General features: G+C 39.6%; 1 protein-coding gene across 1 annotated transcript in view; it reads right to left on the reverse strand.

Moving 5' to 3' along the window:
* The window catches only part of DCL2 (dicer-like 2), a 232,028-nt gene that overhangs the window by 201,889 nt on the left and 8,902 nt on the right, over nt 1-21,237 (reverse strand). Inside the window, exons 7-11 of the mRNA XM_090005046.1 lie at nt 17,010-17,186; nt 15,551-15,643; nt 14,797-14,925; nt 14,503-14,635; nt 8,835-8,934 (exon numbers count right to left, since the gene is read on the reverse strand). Coding sequence (XP_089861172.1) covers nt 8,835-8,934; nt 14,503-14,635; nt 14,797-14,925; nt 15,551-15,643; nt 17,010-17,186 — 632 coding nt within the window. The remainder of the gene's footprint in view (nt 1-8,834; nt 8,935-14,502; nt 14,636-14,796; nt 14,926-15,550; nt 15,644-17,009; nt 17,187-21,237) is intronic.

A 21,237-nucleotide genomic window follows, 5' to 3' on the forward strand; every position in this document is an offset into this window, starting at 1 on the left:
TCGTCGATGAACACGATCACGAAGGTGTCCAATAAGGGTTTGAACACCCGATTCATGAGATCCATGAACGCTGCATGAGCATTAGTGAGTCCAAAGGGCATGACCGTAAGTTCGTAATGCCCATACCTGGTCTGGAAGGCCGTCTTGGAGATATCATCTCCCTTAATTCTGAGTTGATGGTACCCAGATCTAAGGTCGATCTTTGAGAAGATCTTGGCCCTCTGCAACTTATCGAACAGATCCTCGATGCGTGGCAACAGGTACTTATTTTTTATTGTCGCCTGGTTAAGCATCCGATAATCGATGCACAACCGCAGAGATCCGTCCTTCTTTTTCACGAACAAGACGGGAGCTCCCCAGGGCGAGACACTGGGGCGAATGAATCCCTGATCCATCAACTCCTGCAACTGATTCTTGAGCTCTCCGAGCTCGGCTGGCGCCATCCGATATGGAGCCTTAGAAATTGGTGTAGTAGCCGGCAGCAACTCGATGCTGAACTGCACCTCGCGAGGTGGAGGAAGGCCCGGCAATTCCTACGAGAAGACGTGTGGAAAATCTCGAACAATCTCTAAGTCTTTCATCGGGACTCGCGTCGGCTCGAACTGGATGACACTGACCAAAAGGCAGTGCATCCCTTCCTCAGATAGCACTGTGCCTTCAACGACGAAATCAACCTGCTCGCCCGGACGGGTTTCACGATCTTGAATTCCATCTTGGGCATTCCTGGTGGAGATAAGACAATCCTGCTATCTCGGCAGAAAATCTTGGCATGATACTTGTGCAGCCAATCCATGCCTAGGATGACGTCAAATTCCGTCATCACTAGCAGGATAGCACAAGCCGGTAAATGCCGATCTGCCAAGACTACGTCCAACTCTGGTACGTAGGCCGCACAAATGGTGTTTTTCCCAATCGGGTTATACACTTCAAGGGTTTTATACAAGGGTTTTACAGGTATGTGCAAAAACTCGGCAAACTTTACCGAAATAAAAGAGTGTGTGGCACCACAATCAAAAAGCACAAAAGTCGCTTGGTTAGCGACAAAAAGGGTACCTTGCACTAGGTCTCCCTTGGTCAACTGCTCGACCTTGGCTGAGTAGACGCGTCCCGGCGCCCTCCTTTGACCGCTCGCCTGCGGTTGCGACGTCTGATACTGTTGTTGCGACTGTGGTGTCCGAGGGAGCAAAGGTGCTCCGCTGGTCTGCCTGGAATCGTCAGCCGCCTTTTTACGACAATCTCGGACGTAGTGGCCCATCTTGCCACAATACAGGCATCCGCCTGTGTCGAGCGGGCACGCCTGCCCAAAGTGAGATCGCTGGCATATGGGCATACGCTGCCAGCCTGCTGCCTGGTTGGAGGGTTGCCCTTTGGCCGCTGACGCTTTGAAGGAGGATATTGTTTTCTTCCTCCTTCGCTCTTTACAGGAAGGAACGGTCGTTTGCCTGGGTCGCCATAAGGTGTCTTTGGCTCACCACCCGTAGCGGGTGGCCTCCTGCCCTGAGCACTCTTAGTGCGCTCCCAGGCTTCACTCAGAATGGTGGCGGCAGCAACTGCCGCAGAGAAGGTCGAGGGCATGCTCGTTAGGACCCGATGCATGAGTCCCTCCTTGAGCCCCCGAACAAACTTGCCTGCTCGCTCACGATCATCCGCGAACAGGTTGGGGCAGTAGGGTTCCAAACTCTGGAATTTGGCGATGTAATCCGTCAAACTCGAATTTCCCTAGCAGAGTTCCAAGAACTCCACCTTCTTCTTCTCCCTCGCGTGAGGCGGGAAGTAGTTTTCCAAGAAAGTCTTTCTGAAAGCTTCCCAAGGAATGGGCGAAATTCCCGAAAATTGTACACCTCGGATCATGTCCCACCAACTGCGGGCATTCCCTTTCAGCCTGAAGGTCCCGAATAGCGTCTTCTTGTCATCGGGCACTGACAAGACCTCGAACACTCATTCCACCTCCTTCACCCAGTTATCGGCCATGTCTGGGTCGGGCTTGCCGTCGAAGGTCGGGGGGTCAAGCTTCAGAAATTTCTCATACGTCACTGCGGTAAGCGGGATCGGCTCAGGAACGGGCGCTGGTTCCCTTTGGGAACGAATCTGGTCTCGCATAGCCGCTGCCAGGGAACCTAGGGAATCCATCACGAATCCCCGCTGATCCGACCATTCGACAGCAGACCCTTCGTTCGAGTTCCTTGCCATCCTTAGAGTAAACAAGGAATACCAATAATTAGAAATTTTAGGAAGCTCAAAACAAGCAAAAACATAAGTACTATTCATGTTTAACATGAGTAGTTTATGTAACCCCAGCAATGCTGGTACATAAGCAAAATGTGTCAAACCACTTAACTTAACAATGCAATGTGCACCTACTAAGCAAGAGGAAAAGTATACTCACAGCGCGATGCGGATGCTCAATGGTCAAGAATCCTTGTTTCCCTTAGCTCTGATACCAATTTGTAACGCCCCAAATTTTCAAACTTTCAAACCTTTCAGAAAAACAGACAAGAGACTAAAAAGAAATCTTTTCATCTTAGAGATGGTTTACGAAATCAGCGGAAGACTATACTTTTGTTAATTTAAGAAAGGCAAGCTGACAACTTTGGGCGCATTAGCTAAAAGAACCAAAACGCACAACCCATGTTACTTGCAAACACTTGGAAAAGAGCCGCTTTCATTTAAGAAGTTCTCCAAATAGTACAAAAATCGGATATCCCAAGGAAAATCTGTTACAAAAACCTCAAACAACAGGACGCGAGCTAAGAGCAGGAAGAAGGACGTCTTGGAGCCATCTTGTCATCGCGCCATCGCTTGTAGTGTACCTAATCATCACCTGTACCCATAGAATGGGTTAGTTTCGTGAAAAACTAGTAGGTGCACAAGAGAGACTACAAGGAACTGAATTATGTAAATTTAATTCAGTAGGTTACGCAGTTTAAAGCAGATATGCAGTTAAACAGGTAGTAATGCACGCAAATAACTAGTGCAACCGCGTAAGTAGTATAATCGAACAAGTATTGCAAGCAAACAAGTGCAAGCGAATAAGTAGTGCAAGCGAGTCAGTAGTGCAAGCGAGTCAGTAGTGCAAACGAATCGGTAGTGCAAGCGAGTCAGTAGTGCAAACGAGTCAGTAGTGAAAGCGAATCGGTAGTGCAAGCGAGTCAGTAGTGCAAGCGAATCGGTAGTGCAAGCGAATCAGTAGTGCAAGCGAGTCTCACGACCCAACAACCAATGTGAACAGACTTTATGTTCTGATATTACTGGCCTGCGGTTACACGCAGGCAAAACGTAGAAACAACTGAGACTAATTCGGGCGTCTGCTATTCTATTATTTTCAATAACCCGAATAGCTAGTTGAGTCCGCTCCAAAGGGGACGGCTTTAGCCGAGAGAGGATTCCCCAGAGGCTGAAAAGCAGTGCCACGGATGCATCCAAATTCTGCAGAAGTGTTGAGCTAACTATTGTAGCCCCTTTCCCCTAACTCCAATGACTGGGGAAGCCGGATTATTGCCCGTAGGGTGGTTGTTAACAACCTGTCCATTGGAGTTTTTGTACCGCTCTGTCCTCTCCCTTGACAGAACAACCAGAAGCAATGGGTGCGTTAGGGGTTGCTTAACTAACGACTCATCCTATGTTGTGGTCTTCAAACCACTTGAGCATCTTGCCTCTGAAGGCGAATGTGAGGCCAATTATGTGATTACAGCATTGTGCCTTTAGCACTGTTCGAGGTCGCACGACCGTCTCATCCGATCATCGCAGTACTAGACGTGTCGCGCACGACTACAAATACTCTAGGATGAAGGGGGTATAGCCCCTCAATATAAGCCTCAACAGGAGTGTTTCACAAAGATGTAAAGTTTATCTACTTTACTTTATCTTTTGAAACAGCAGTACCTTGTGCCAACATTATGCATGTGATTATCTCGAATCACATCCGCTATCGGGGTATCTACATGTCTCGCATGACTCGATACCGGCCTCGATAGACGGATACGGGTTTCTCAACAGAACACCCACTAAGAAGTTCGCTCGCTCCCGACTAAACTCTTGTCGCTAGAGGGAGAGTGGTAAATGCTCCTTGCAACCTCCACGAGGATGCCTTTAAGGCATGCGCAAAGAGCAAGAACCTGCGTGTCATCTGCAATAGCAAGGCAATACCAACACATATGCAAAAGCAAGAGCCTAGGCGCAGAGCGCGACCGCAAGGTAAAGGCAGTAAGCAGAAGTGCAACGCTAAATCTCGTCGTGATGCGTGACGGAAAGTAAAAACTGATAGAAGGTAAAAAGCAAGGATTGCGAAACCGCATCCTTGAGTGAAGTGCGTACTCGTATATAAATATATATATTTGTATATATATATATATATATATTCATTTAATGGTCGTTTTTAGTTTAATTGAACTTAATTCAATTATCCAAGTCTTCTATGCAATCTTCCCCTACCTTGGATGGTTACGAGCTTGCTGACGTCTGTGGACGTACGCGATTGACGGCTCGGGTCGCGGAGCGCAAGTGGGATCCGTCGTAGCTGAAAATATGCGATATTAACATGCAAACCCAGACAAAAGCAAAAGCAAGGCAAAGACTCGACTTCTCTGATACATAAGGCTGGGGTCATCTGTCCCAAATGACTCGAAAAAAAAAAGAATGGGGCAGGGTCAAATGGGCCTTGCCGCCTAAAGAGGGATATAGTCAATGCGAGCAGATGCCTCACGTTTACTAGGAATTCCTCGCTGGAGACCAACAATTGTAATGATCTGTCCCAATTACGATGTAGCTTCCAAAGATTCCCCCGGGCCTGTCGACCAAGGGTATAGGCTCGCGCACAAAGGGGTAGGGGGGCATCGGCCCCTGTTGGCAAACAGAAAGGCAGGGGCCGATGGCCCCTGCTGGCACACAGAAAAGCAGGGGCCGATGGCCCCTGCTGGCAAAAAGAAAGGCAGGGGCCTATGGCCCCTGCTGGCAAAAAGGAAGGCAGGGTCCGACGGCCCCTGCTGCAAACGAAAGGCACGGGCCATAGGCCCCTGCTGACAAGAAGAAAGGCAGGGGTCATAGGCCCCTGCTGGCAAATGAAAGGCAGGGGCCATAGGCCCCTGCTGGCAAACGAAAGGCAGGGGCCATAGGCCCCTGCTGACAAGAAGAAAGGCAAGGGCCATAGGCCCCTGCTGGCAAACGAAAGGCAGGGGCCATAGGCCCCTGCTGGTGCAACTAAAAGGGGTAGGGAGGAGGGGCTCGACCCCTTCCCTGTCGTACGGAAGCAGAGAAGAGGGGCTCGTCCCCTTCCCTGCCGTACGGAAGCAGGGAAGAGGGGATCGGCCCCTCCCCTGCCGTATTGAAGTAGGGAGGAGGCTCCGCCCCTCCCCTGCCGTACGAAAGCAGGGAGGAGGCTCAGCCCTCCCCTCCCTGTGTAACGGAGAAACGAGGGGGATGGAATGAGAGAGAGAAAGAGAGACGGAAAGAGGAGAAGAAGAAGAACGTACCTGGGGAGGCTGTCGAAGAGAAGCCCGCCGGAGTACGCGTGTCGCCGATGGCCGCGGGTCACCTGCGTCGGCGACAATAGACGAGCGAGAGGGAGAGAGTCGGGAAGAGACGAGAAGGTGAGAGGCGGTGAGGGGGTTTCGTAACCCCCCCCCCCCCCCTCCCACTGCCTCGCTGTCTTAAAAGGCAGGCGAGAGGCGGTGGTTTGGGTCGGGTCCGGATCCGGCCCGAACCAAAACATAAATTTTTTTTTCGCTACAGCAGTGGTTGTTAGGACCAGCCGACTGGGTCGGCTGGGTGATGGGTTGTTTTATACAACAAAAAAAAGGGGGAAACTTGGGGTTTATATTGAATTGAAATCTGAAAAGCAAATTTATGAATTGCGCATGTTTTAAAAAGTTTCAATAAGGACCATGAATCGGACTAGGTGGATGAAATGTTCAGATTTGGACATAGTTGATATGTTGTATTAGGTTCTTGAAATCATGGTTTTAAAACTCGCCGAGTCAACTCGGTGACTCGGCTCAGCTCGGCCGTCCAGCGAGTCAACCCAGCAGGGTAAACTCGGCTCGGCCTTGACTCGGCCTGACTCGGCCTGACTCGGCCAAGTTCTGGGATATTTGAAATTTGATTTTTTGGGTATTTCAAAATAACAGTTTAATAATAAATAATAAATTACAAGACAAACCAGTTCAAAGATACAATAATCTATCAATCTTTATGTGTTGATTAAACATATTGGCAAAAAAAATGATTGAAAGATCTAACAAAAAAGTGAAGCATACACGTATCGGTGCTTGTACTTCATGTTCTGGTGTTGGGTGCCTTTGAGTGTTGTTTTATGAACACATATTATGAAACAAAGTCTGTATCATTTTTGTACAAAGTCTGTATCACACCTGTGCATAACAATCTGTACCTGTCATCCTTATTTTTTGACAGAAACACCCATATCATACCAGTTGTGCTGATCTTGTACAGTATGCTTGTACATGTATCCATGTGACAGCATTTTCCCTTGGTCATAATTGGAATTTCTTCTGGTGATTTATTCTCTTATATTTGTTTTACCTTGTTGCAACTAATTCAATCTGACTTTTTATGCAAGATGATGTGTTGCTATTCTCAATGAGGTGAGATCACTAGAAAGGATCAAAGGAAAGATAACAAAAGTTAGGGTGTCTTCTAGAGAAGTTTAGCTGAAATTCCTAAACCATTCTATTTAGAAATTTGAGTTTAAGTATGTTTCTAGACTCAGTTACATGGGGACTTCAATGAATACCAAAGACATGCTTGTTATGAAGAAGTTTCTTCATGTAACTTGATCTTTCCATATGACCTGGTTATGAAGAAGTTTGTACTTTTTCTACTCTGAACTTGCAATTTTTTATTGTCAACTCTTTAGATTATATGTTTACTGAAAAACATGGTTTGATACAAATTATATATTGTTTTTCTTTTAAAATCAAAAGTTAACAAAACCCGGTCCGAGTCACCGAGTTGACCCGCCAAGTCATGAGTCAATAAAGAACGAGTCGAGTTCCGAGTCACGGGTTTTAAAACCTTGCTTGAAATCTTAATTAAGTGTTAAACTTCCATATTTTTTGCCAGTAATGATTTCTTTGGTTAGGCTCTTGCTAGAATTGAGTCTTTGCATGCTTATGAGGAATTAGCTATGCATAACCATGTCCCTAATGTAATGTTGTCTTCTTGTACATCTTGCAGCGATGTGCAAAGGTTCCAAATTTTGGTTGTTTTACTTATATACAATTGCATGCTCATTTGCATTTGGACATGAAAAGACTCATGGAAGAGATGTGTATCTTGCATGAATATGTAAGCACATGCATATGAAAGTGTTATCTATGCACATCCTTGTTTAAAATATGTGTGAATGTGCATCCCGAAAGCATTAAGTATTTTTGCAGGTATGCGATTGCATGAGTGTTCACATGTGTTAGTTTCAAATGATTCATGAATGAAAGCATGCATTTGGCATGAATACGTGAGCTCATGTATATGAATATTATTATTTCATGCACATCTCTAAATTGGCATTGTGATTCTAATTGAATTGTTCTATTGATGTCACGTGTGGATCATGAAGAGCTTCGCATGTGGATATGCGAACTTATGTTATTAATTTTGTATGGTGAACTGCAAATAAGGAAAATTGATATTAATAACAATATAAATAAAGAAAAGAGTGTAATTTACGTTCTTTTGATGTCTTTTCTATAGTATGAGAATCTTAGACAGCTTGAAAATATGACATCAACAGTGATTGGTGGGCGATCAAAACATATACATTTAGATATTTCTCTTTTTTTCCTTTAATAAACAAAGTTAAATATAGGAAAATAGGAAACTTGTATAAGAAGAAAGAAAAGGGGAAATATTAGACACAAAAATAAGAAGGTTAACAAATACTAAAGCAAGGATATTAGTGGCAAAAAAGAAGTATGAACAGGTTTAAAAAGAGACTAGGGCATGTTTTTCCGAGAAACAAGACAAAGAAAAGAAAATAGAAAGAAAAAGGATGGTTGAAGGAAGAATAAATGAGATGATCAAAGGAAAAATGAATGAAAATGCAGCACCGATCTTATTAGAACTCACCTCTCATGCCACCCTGATACCATATGAGATTTGCATCAAGATTTGTGCCTTACACACGAGAAATAAGAAAAAGAAGGGAGAAGGGTTGCAGCCAATAAAACTCCCAGCAAAAACTGATTAGGATCGGCATCCTCTATTGATTAACCTATACATGGGATATAATGACAAAAATTCTCTTGTATGAAGTACTCATGTACATACATGCCTGGTCAAACTTGAATGACCAAAATACCCTTCAGCATACATGGAAATATATACATACATCAAGATAAGCATAAACCGGTCATATCCTTAACAAATCCAGCATACAAACTTTAATCAGGTCTTATCTCACATCTTAACAATAAATGTTGTTTTTCCTTTTGCTTGCCTATGTGCAGGTTTCATGACAAGAAAACCCCATTACCAAGTAAGTAAGCCAATCATGTCTCTAACATAAATAATTCAGTATCACAGAACACCACAAACACAACATTCATATTTGATACACCATTAAGATAGAGTGCAACACGTTAAATACGATCAACAGATGTATAATTTCCAAATATTAGAAGATCAGAGTCACCATTTAGCATACATAAGGTGAATAATGACAACACATTTATACAAGAAAAATTAAATGTAATGGCAGTCATAATCATGAGTTTTTATCTATTTATCATATGATTTTTCAAAAGCAAAATCAACCAAGGCCCTTAAAAAAATCACTGCAGCCAAGGACAAACATATATAGACATCAAAGCACAAGGTACCTGTAACGTAAAAGTGATTTTACGAGGCAGTGAACTTTTGAACTAATAAATCCACGATCTGTATCTACTTTAACATCATTTCCGATAAACCATCCCAGCTCTGAGTTAAAAAGAAAAAAGAAAATAAGAAACTTATGAAGCAACAAATATCCCTTGTATAAATAGGATAACCTCAATAGCTCATTTATTCAAGAAATAAAACATGTACACGAACAAAAGCAAAATCCAAAAAATTGGCAAAAACATATGCTTAAAAGGAAAGTAATAAAACTATTTTAGTGTTCATGTCTAGCATAAGGACAACATAAATGGAGGCAAAGGCCAAGCATCAGAACATAGCACACAATGCCAAAGTGTAGTGATTCAGAAAAAGCTGAATTTCTCATGATTTTATGAGAAATTCAATTTATTGGGATATTTGAATTTATCAATATACATCATTAATAACTTATTTTCTCAATTTTGAATTGTTTAGTATGCAGTACGTGAAATCATGTGAAATACTGATAAATTGGTGGAGGTAAGAAGAAAAGTCTTCAGGAATGAAGATCACAACCAATAACTATATCATTATATTAGAAGTCTCTATATCACTTAGTTAAGAGAATAAAACACAAATATACATCCAACAGAAGTACAAAATAGTCAAACATCAACACTTTAATAAGCTTACTTGGACACCAAAATTTTAAATAGTAAAGAACTTGTGCAGTATACTTTATCACATATAATGCAAACCAAGGAAACTTCAATTAAGCTGAACAAAATTATAATGAAAACCAAGGAAACTTCAAATAAGCCGAACAAAATAAGTATTTTGAACAATAAGGGCCCCCATTGCCATAGGAGGGAAGGGTCTCTTATGTGAAAGGGCATGCATTTCTAAAAACTCCTGCCAGCTCAGCCTCCCACGAAAGTTCTTTTGTATGGGGTTAGGTATGAAAGGATTTACACATGCAAAAAGGAAGGTGGTGGGATAAACTGGGGCCCATTTGTGCCAGAATGGCACTTTCCTACCATGATGCATGGATGTTTGTTTCATCCACGGTGGCAAAGAGATGCTGGATCAGTAATTTCATATGAAAACTACATGAAACAAATGGACCCTAAATAAATATGCTAAGCATAAAAGCGCTTTATAGATCCATACCATAGTGACAAAAGTAAAAAAATGGCAAAATCTTGGCAGCCTCGAAACCCAAGACAACCAAATTGAAAACAAAAGGGCTAAATACATAAAAAAATATTTCATTTAACCAAATACAATGAACAACATATTTGTACATTCACAAGAACACCAAGAAATCAAATAAATAACTTTATTAATGACAAAAATATACAAATTTACAATGTAACCTCCCTACAAAACACTCATGCACACAGTCACATTTACACACATCCTCTCTCATCTATACAACAAAAAGAATGAGCAATATATATAGGAATACACCTAAGGGCTAGTTTGACTAGTAAAACTAGCTGTTAGAGCAAGTTTCAACGGCTAGTTTGACTATTCACATAGTTTAATGGGTCAAATTAGTCATTAGAGCAAATCCAAACGGCTAGTTCGTCATTCAAAAAATGACCAAAAAACAAAAGATGCAAAATATAAAAATGAATATTTAGTCATTTCAATAATGACCAAAAAAGAAATAAAATAAACCTAATCTAATCTAAAGCATACATTAAGTATACTTAAATCCTAAAAGGTACTCATAGAATATACCTAAGATAAAGATTAAATACACAAAAAGTATACCTTTCGTATACCTTGAATACAAGGATAAATAAAATAAAAGGAAATACCTATCAGTACACCTTAACATACTTAGGTATGTAGAACCTATACAATGCATATATCTTAACATGATGCACAATTACATGGTGCCCCAACTTCTTTATTTATAACTTCAATCCATCACGAATTATCTTTGGTTTCTGCAAACAAATGGTGCCCCAACTTCTTTTGAAGGAGAGTCTTCTTACTCTTTGTTGTATGGTATTCATCCTGACTATTCTTGGCTAATGGCATATTGTTGTCGTTTTGTGCACATTATGGGATCTTTACGAAATAAGTTATCTCCTTAAACAACTATATGTCAGTTCATCGGCTATGATGATGAATATATGGGACACAGGTGCTTTGATCATGCTGCCAATAAGGTCATTATTTCTTGACATGTTATCTTTTATGAGGATGTATGTGGCAGTGTATCTTATTTCTAATCTCATCTCTCTGCATTCCTTTTGTCCCTCATCAATATCATTGATGTACCTCTGTCTAATACGACGGTACAACCACAATTTCTTTTCCATTCTCCAACTTTGTAAGGATGAGTTTAGGCTCCTTGTCGGTGCCGTCAACTAACCCCCAAAGCCCTTTTTCCCATATCTTATGTTTAACTATGGATGCCCACATCACATAGTTGGTGTCATTTAGGCGTATGGGATGGAGACAATCACTTCCCTCTCATTCCCCATATACAACAATCGGGAATAAAAAAAACAAGAGAAGATGGGGAAGAGTGGAAGAGAGAAGAAAAAAGTGATACAAGGCCTTTTTGGAGATGGTCCACTTCCCGATACAACAACAACAACAACTACGCCTTCATCCCAAAACAATTACGGCAATATGAACCAAAAAAGAAAATCATTCTGGGTCTTCCACTTGAATCTTTCTCCTCCAATCATTTATATCCAATGCCATGTCCTCGGTGAGGTTCAAAGCATTCATATCCTTTCCTATCGCCTCCATCCATGTCTTCCTAGGCCTACCTCGACCTCTTTTAACTAATATATTTTTCCATTTCTCCATCCTTCTAACTGGAGCATCATTAGGCCTTCGCCGAATATGTCCAAACCACCATAAACGATTCTCTCTCATCTTATTTTCAATGAGTGCAACGCCTACCTTCTTACGTATCTCCTCGTTCTGAATCTTATCTTTTATTGTATTTCCACACATCCATCTCAGCATACGCATCTCAGCTACACTCATTTTTTTAATATGATGTCTCTTGGCAGGCCAACATTCCGTACCATATAGTAAAGCGGGCCTAATAGTCGTCCTATAAAACTTTCCCTTCAACCGCAATGGCATTCTACGATCGCACAATACTCCAGTTGCACTTTTCCATTTCATCCACCCAACCTTTATCCTATGATTTACATCTCCATCAATTTCAGAGATTTGTTGGTCAAGTTTATGTCAGAAGGGCAAGAGATAATGTCACGAACAATGTTTAGCGGGATATGAGTCAACTTTCTTTGAGAAGATCGGAAAGGATATGTCATCCGATTTAAAGATGGGTCAGCTATGATAATTTTTCCATGGATTTTCAATTATTCATGTCTCAAGTAGAGAAACATGATAAACCTGTTAACTTTCATCAAGTCATTAAATCGCATAAATGGATAGAGGCTATGAATAAAGAAATGGAAGCTCTTCATGAATGTCAAACTTGGCAAATTGTTCCTTGACCTGAGAAGAAAAATGTTGTTAGGTGCAAATGGGTTTATAAGATTAAGTATAAACCTAATGGATGTATTGAAAGATATAAAGCAAGACTTGTGGCACGCGGTTTCACACAAGAATATGATCAAGACTATAATGAAACTTTCAGTCCTGTTGTTAAGATGGGAACAATACGGGTTATTATATCTCTGGCTGTTGATTATGGTTGGCAGTTAAGCCAACTTGATATTAAAAATGCCTTCTTACATGGAAATTTGAAGGAGGAAGTTTTCATGGAGCAACCTCCTAGATACGCTGAAGGAGAACCCAAGGATTATGACTGTAAACTGAAAAGAGGTCTTTATGGATTGAAGCAAGCCTCTCGCACTTGGTTTGAGAGCTTTTCTCTCAAAATTCAAAACTATGGTTTTGGCAGATGTTCTCTTGATCATTCTCTCTTCATTTTCAAGGATAATGATGTCACTACTTTATTACTTATATATGTAGATGACATAATTCTTAAGGTAGTTCTAACAGTTATATACAGATTGTGAAAGAATTATTGATGCAAAATTTCAAGATAAAAGTGTAAAAGTGTCTTTAAAAGAGACACTATAATCAAGACCCAAAGTTCTTGATAAAAAGTGTGTGCACAAGAACACTTAGAACACTCGTGCACGAAGGCACAACCCACGATGGCTTACAAATGCACTAAGGCATAAAAAGAATATGAAAAGTCTTATTAAAAATACTTGGGCTTTGAGCCAAAACCTTAAGAGTTACAAGGGGAGAAGCCCTGTTTATAACCAACATGAAGCGGTCTTGGATGGGCTCCACTCATAGACGTTGGAGGGGCCCAACGTCTATTTGAGTGGGGCCCCCAAGGTACCTTTTGGTATAAAAGCAAAAGGTAAAAAATAAAAAAGAAAGAAAAAAAAAGAAAAAAAAATTTGGTGACGGACTTTTTTATCAAAGAAATTGAATTGACAATAAGAAACATGAGATTATCACTTATACTAATGTGGATTGGGCTGGGGATCCGAATGAAAGGCGATCCGTTTCTGGATATTGTATATTTATTTTAAAAAAATTGGTGTCACGGAGTAACAGAAAACAAAGAGCCATTGCCAGGTCCAGTCATGAAGCTGAATATGGCAGCTGGGACAGCTGAAGTTACATGGGTCAGACATCTTCTTGCAGATCTTGGAGAAGGAATCTCACATTCATTTTTGTTGTGTGATAATCAAAGTGCTATTAACATAGCTTATAATCCTATACAACATGGTCGCACAAAGCATATTTAGATAGATTAACATTTCATCAAACGGAAGGTTGAAGACAAAGAGATTGAGCCTCGACACATTAGTACAGAAAGCCAAGTTGTAGATTTGTTCACCAAAGGCCTAACAAAACATCAATTTTGGTTCTTAAAGAACAAGTTGTCCATGGTCCATGACCATGCACAACTTGAGGGAGGGTGATAAAATATGTTTTGACGTCATCGGATATCCAGATCCGTGCGTCTTATCCTTATTAGACATGTTTCTTTATGTAATGACATTGTAGTTATTTTCATGTATTTTAAACCTATTGTATTATTTGTATCATAATAAAGGATTAGGGTATGCCATCTCAAGAAGGGGCTGCTGGTTTTTAGCATCTCTCTCTCTCTTCTTCCTCCTCCTCCTTCAGCTGAATGTTAAATGTGGTGATTTCTTACACCCTATGCTACAAATAACCAACATGCCCCTACTGTTGAGGTGGGTTAGGACTAACATGTAAGAGGCACTCATATCTTAAGTGTTATGGCATATTGTGTCATATTTAAGTGAAGTTAGCCTTTTGAACACATTTTTTGCAACAAACTTTAGTAATTGTCATTCATTTTTATACTTTTCTGTTGATAGACATTTTTAAATTTTAAAAGATTAGCTAGTAAATTTCTATTAAATAAGCCTTATTTAATTCCTAATTCTTACACATCTTTAGCTCTCCTGTGACCAGCATGTTGCCCGTTTTAAGCATCAAATCTTAATCTTTCATATGTTAATAAGGTTTTCATTGTTTAACTCTTACTTGATTCCTAATAAACAGTCTTTGGGTGACAAAATCCTATCACTTAATTTTCACTTATAACCATGGAAATAGTTTTAAAATTGAAAAGGAACCTTTGGCAGCCATGCAATTTTTAACAAGCATCTTAGGACTATAAACCTGCTGACAGATGCTGTGAAAACATCCGGGACACATCTACACTGAAATTTCTCACAGCTCGCTCAGTCACATCACATGTTCTTTCACCCCAGAAGAAAATGGCAGTTTCTTCACAACATAGAGATTCTGCAGCCTGCAACACAAAGAATTTCATGTTACAAAGTCAACTACATAATTAAGCATAAGAACACACACACACACTTGTAGACCCATGTATTTATATTGTGCAAGTTCATTGGCAGGCATTGTTATTTTATATCAGTGCAAGCATGCAAGAATTAGAGGTTCTCGTACCTTCATTGCCATCCAAACACCCAATTCTGCCAAACAGAAATGGAATGTGTGGCATAGCTTACTTATTTTACGTCTGGCACTTTGTTCAGGTTTTCCATCAAGATGAGAATTTTGCAAATCATGTATATGCTACAAAATAAATAAATAAAAATGAAAATAAAAACACAAAAATCATGTTGGACAATGAACAAGGCAATCATTATAAGAACCCAATCAAACAGAAACGAAGTTTTGCATCATTACTAATGATAGACATAACAGCTGAATAAAATTTCATATGCAGCAACCAGACCAACACATCAAAACTATAAACCAGTAGGAAATACTGAAACAAAAGAAGAGAGAGAGAGAGAGACATAAATTGATTAGTGATGACCCTCAAAAGAGAACAATACACATAAATAAAAGAAAAACTTCTAAGGTAAATCTTAGAAAGGAGGAAAGGATAAAATTTTCTTTTCAGACTGATTCTTTGTTTTGCTAGGACCCTGTTCCATCAATGGGCAGCTCTAAGTATGAAACAATTAGATTGCACAAATAAAGAAAAATAATAATAATAATGGATTGATAGAGCATGTTTGATGGTACACGTTACTTGGATTACTGCAGTAAAGCTAAAACTGAAAAATATACCAAATCCCAACAATTGGAAGCAGTAAGCCTAACCAAATTGCAACTTTATGAAGGGGCATATTTTATGGGTAAAAGGCCAGTGTGGCAATTGAAAATTGGCCTTTTACCCAAAAAAATATACCTGTATTCTAGTTCTTGAGAAGTCAGCAGGCAGTTTTAACTCTTGTTGGCAGATCAGTAGCCTACCATGATGGTGAAGGATGATGTCCAGAAACTGATTTCCAAGGAGAAAAAAAAGGTGAGAAAACATCCTACATCAATATATACGTCAACCTTGGGTTTGGTTAAGCCACCAGATATGCAAGACAGGTGCTTAGCCTCCAGATATTTTAGATCTCTTTACCTCAAGGTGCTGATGATGGGTGCATATAGACATATACATATATCATACTCGACATGGTTTACATCAGCTTTTTCATCTTACATTTTCATATATGTTCTATTTTCTCAATATTCTTCACAACATTTTCATTGAAGTTTCTGCACTTCAATATGCATGTCTATCCACTTTATACATACATATTATATATGTATGTATGTATGTATGTATAAACTCAGAGTGAGGAGCCAAGACATCATACGTCCTAACTAGTTACCTCCAAACTGGCCAGTTCAAGAAAACACAGTTGCACATGTTTTTTGCTTAGTGGAAAACATATATTAGATCAGGCATTTTTTTATGTTTAGATGGGTTTCTAAAGAGATCTAAAATCAGTGGACCTCAAGGAGGCCTGCCAAGGAGCAGTCGGTGATGGGGAGGTTTTCCCTTGTCCAAGCCAAAAAAAAAATGTTTAATGACAAAAAGATGTCATCTCTTTTTGCTTCATGCCAAACCTGATTTCTCCCTTGTGCACAGACTCAAACTGTTTTTTACAATAATTGACCTTGTTTTAACTGCATATATTGTTTTCCTACCCCTTTTCTCAAAATATGGCATCTACCTCCTTGAATTTATCCTTCTCATCTCAACTTATCCCAGAAAAGTCGGATTCCTCCAACTTTCTCATATGAAAGTAGCCTATTCCCTTCGTACAAAGGCACGAACTCACGGGTCACTTCAATGAGACTGACCTTATGCCTTTTGAATATCTCCCATCTCAAGAGACTGATAAAGGGAAAGGCTCCCAGGAACAACCTTAATTTTGAAGTATGGCATATGAAGGGCTAACAGCCGGTCACTTGCATCACTAACCCCTTATCTCAACAGGGTCTATTAGACTCCTTTTAAATGCACTGCAAAAGAGTAGTGGTATCACTACCACAGTTTATTTTCAGAACTCTGTCTCATCTTATGCACCTGAAGTCAAGCCTCTGATACTTGATAATGCTGTAGAAGATTTTTTTGTATAGTATCGCAGTAGATTATAGATATATAAGGACTGACAAGGTGTCACACAAAAATTAAATTAGCTTCAGTCTCACAGCAGATGGCAATGATCGTGCTACCAGAAACCATTCATATGTGCATGGCAATATGAAAGGCAAGCAAAAGCACAAAAGTAGATAATTATTCTAGATGAGTTAACAACCAGTACACAATGTCACACATTAGAGGCAAGTCAAAACAAAAAAGTCTACACCCTCTGAAAAGAAAATGCCAAATAAGATAAAAGTACCTTTGCTGCCAGCATGTCCAACTGACCAACCAAATGTGACTGCAAACCATATGGGAGGCTCATTTTTTTGTAGATTTCTATCTTCACATTTGGAGAGGGTACGAATTCCTCTATGACCGACTCATCAGCCACAGTGTACACCTTTGGTGTCAACAAAGAAAAGGAAAAAGAAGAAAGTGTCTCTTAATACCAGAAACAACACTAGCGGTATCAATAGATATAGAAAAGGACCAAGGAAAAAAAATAACAGCAGCACATAAGATATGAAACATACCACACAACAAAATACAAATAAGAGAAGCATTTAACCTGGTATAGAACATGCAAACTGCAAAGCCTATGAAATATAACCCAATTTCAACATCAATGATTAAAAAATAAAGAAAAGAAGAACATCTTATAATCAAATGTTGCAAAATTTACAAATCAATTTCCAGAAGACAAATTTAGAAACAACATAACTGAAGATAAGATAAACAAAAAAAAGTAAATAAAACATAAGTACTGTAGGAAACATATACTCTATGAACTTTAAAAAAGATGAACAAATAAAAAACCATAAGAAAAATGAAGAAATCAAAAGATAAATGAAGATAAAATAAAAGATTGGCACCCAGTGGTGTTCATTTTGAATGCACGGCTCAGAACGACAGTAAATATGTACATAAGTAGGCTGGTCAAAGAAAACTTCAAGATCATTTGAAAAGAACTGGAGAGAGAGAGAGAGGGGATCTTCCATTTCTTTGACCTACTCCTATTAGGCTTTGTTTGGGACTCCCAGTGTTGGAGAGGAGATGAGAGGGGTGATGGGAGTGGAGAAGAAAATGGGAGATGAGGTTGGAGTTGTCAACTACATTCTTGTGAGGATGTAATTGAGAATGTCTTAGGCCCTCCCCGAGATTCGGTTTCGAAGGTTCAAAACTTGGACCTAAAGGGAGCCTCGGGCTGGCACCATAAGGGTACTCTAGTTGGAGCCTGACGAAAGTGAGAGGATCCTGTTTGCGGTTTTGAGCCTTTTAGGCCCGTGGTTGATGTGTCGAGGGTGTTGTACCCTGGTTGACACGGTGTGGTAAGTGTCTGAAGTCTCTAATCATGACGTATTAGGAAGTACGAAAAGCTACGAGGTCAGAACGGCTAAATCGGGTAAGTCAAAACTAGGCCTGGTATGCGAATCGAGAAGAGATTCTAGTCCAGATCAAAAAACACCTGGTCCAAGGATTCTAGATTGACCTAGGGTCATGTGTTGGGGTCTGGTACAAGTGTTGGGGGTCAGAGAGGTTAGGTTAGGGCATTGGAGAGGCATGTGAGATCAAACGGTCAAAACTACGTGTTCTGCCGAATCGACAATGTGCGATTTTGGTGTTTCAGGACCTGAACGTGGGTAGGATCTTAGTTAAGACTAGAATAAACTTCAAAGATTATGTAGCAAGTCTGAAATGAAATGGGGATCTTCGAAACACGAGCTTAGATTCACAAGGGCAAGTGTCAAGAATGACACTAAAGCATAACCCTTAAAAAGGGTATAACTGGAAACAAAATAAAAATAAAAATGTATTCTTTATTGATATGAAAAACCAATTGCTTAAGAAGCATTGGAATGAAATACAAGAGGGGTTGCACCCCTTTACATACACAGCTGAAACAGGACTGAATAGAGTTGTTGGACACATTCCAACAACTCTAGTCCAACAACTCTATTTAGAGTTGTTGGAATGTGTCAGTCCAACAGCTATATTAAGAGTTGTTGGACTGTGTCAGTCCAACAGCTCTATTGCTAGTCAAGTCTGGACAGGACTTGACTAGCAATAGTCATTCTAGTTCAAACTGAACTAGATGACATAAAGACAAAAAATAAAAATAAAGAAAAAAAAATTACAGAAAAGAAAGAAATGAAAAAGGTATTTATATATATATATAATATTATTATTATATATATATATATATGTACAATTTTATATTTTAATACTCCTCCTCAAACTTAGGGTACAATGAGCGAAAGTTTGTCTAAGAGAAAGTGAAATCGGGGAGCAGCGAGAGGCTTTGTAAAGAAGTCTATTAACTGATATTCTGAAGTGACATATGGCAGATCAATTATCCCGTGTAGATATTCCTCTCTGACGTAGTGACAATCCATTTCGATGTGTTTGGTGCGTTCGTGGAATGTTCTGTTACTGGCAATGTAGATCGCACTTTTGTTGTCACAACACATTTGTGTTGTCACAACACATTTGTGTTGTTACAACATATTTGTGAAGCCTTTGTTGCTTCAGCTCACATGTCAGCAAGCAGTCATCGGAGCCAAACTACTTCCATGGTCGTGGTTGCTATGGCTCTGTATTCAGCTTCGGTGGATGAGAGAGATACATTCTGTTGTTTTTTACACCTCCACGAGATCAATGAATCCCCTAAAAAGACACAAAAGCCAGTGGTTGAGTGTCTGCTATTAGGATCACCTCCCCAATCAGCATCAGTATATGCAATTAAATCAAGAGAAGATGAGAAAGATAAGAAAAGTCCTCGTGAAAGAGAGGACTTGATGTATCTGATAATACGCATGACTTCTCCCATATGAACAGAAGTAGGAGCATGTTAAAATTGACTTGCTCTGTGAACAACATGTGCTATATCTGGTCTGGTAATGGATAGATAGGAAAGTGCCCCGACAAGCTGTCTGTAAGGAGTAGGGTCTGGAAGAAGTTCTCCATCATCAATCTTCATTTTAACATTAACAACTTCTGGAGTGTCAACTTTCTTATCATCAGTAATATCAGACCTGAAAACAAGATCAAAAGCAAATTTAGTCTGAGATAATAAATATCCTCTAGAAGAATAAGCAACTTCAAGGCCTAAAAAATCTCTCAACAAGCCCAAATCAGTCATTTCAAAATGAGATTTAAGAAGTGTTTTGAATGTTTCAACTCCTTGTTTATCGCTTCCGTTGATGATCATATCATCCACATAGAGAAGAAGCACAATGATCCCTGCATCAGAATTCTTAATAAACAAAGCAGTGTCAGTTAAACAGAATTGAAAACCAATATCAATCATAACACGACTAAACCTATCATACCAAGCTTTTGGTGCTTGTTTAAGTCCATAAAGAGTTTTTTCTAAGCAAAGGACTTTACCCTTAGGAATACTTAGACCAGGAGGGGGTTCCATGTATACTTCTTCAACTAGCTTTCCATTTAAAAAAGCATTTTTGACATCCATTTGAAAAATAGACCATTTTTTGATAGAAGCTAAGGCAATTAAGGTTCGGACAGTTGTCATACGAGCCACCGGAGCAAAGGTTTCTTCATGATCAATCCCATATTCTTGGGCATAACCTTTGGCTACTAAACGGGTTTTATATCTTTCAAGAGTATCATCACTCTTGGTTTTAATTTTATAAACCCATCGACATCCTATAGTTTTCTTCCATGAAGGGAGATCTTGAATATTCCATGTAAAAGCCTTTTCAATTGCACCTAATTCTGCTTTCATGGCTTCTATCCATTTGATATCATTTTTTGCTTGAAAATATGTGGATGGTTCTTCATATGAGTGAATTAATGCAATAATTGCTCTATATGTGGGTGAGAAAGACTCGTATGATACAAACTTTCCTGGAGGCCTCGAGACTCGGGATGATTGTCTAGTTGGAATGTTAGAATATTTTTCAAGTGCACATGGAGGATTAGACTCTTGTCGCCTAGAATTTTGAATACTAGTATCTCTATGAATTTCATTTTCAATATTAAGATCAATAATTCTTTGATCATCATCAAAGTTACAGTCAAGGTCATATTCATCAGATGTTGATGTTAGATCTAGCAAAAAGGAGTACTCAGTGACGTCTTTTAATTTTCTAAAATAAAAAAAGTTCTCCTTTTCAAGAAAGGAAACATTTCTAGACACATATAGTTTATTATTTTTGAAGTCAAAACATCTATAACGTTTCTGGTTTTCAGCATATCCTAAAAAGGCATAGGGAATCGCACGAGGGGAAAGTTTATCATTTTTGTCAGTAAATATGAAACATTTGCACCCAAATATTCTTAGTCTAGAGTAGTCTGGAGAAATGTTCATAAGTTTTTCAATGGGAGTGATATTTTGTAACGAAGAAGATGGCATCCTATTAATGAGATAGGTGGCAGTTAAGGCAGCTTCTGCCCAAAAGTCTTTCGAGACTTGATTTGCTATTAATAAA

Source organism: Nuphar pumila, chromosome 4 (assembly GCF_984573655.1).
Source record: "Nuphar pumila chromosome 4, dmNupPumi1.hap1.1, whole genome shotgun sequence".
Lineage (NCBI taxonomy): Eukaryota > Viridiplantae > Streptophyta > Magnoliopsida > Nymphaeales > Nymphaeaceae > Nuphar > Nuphar pumila.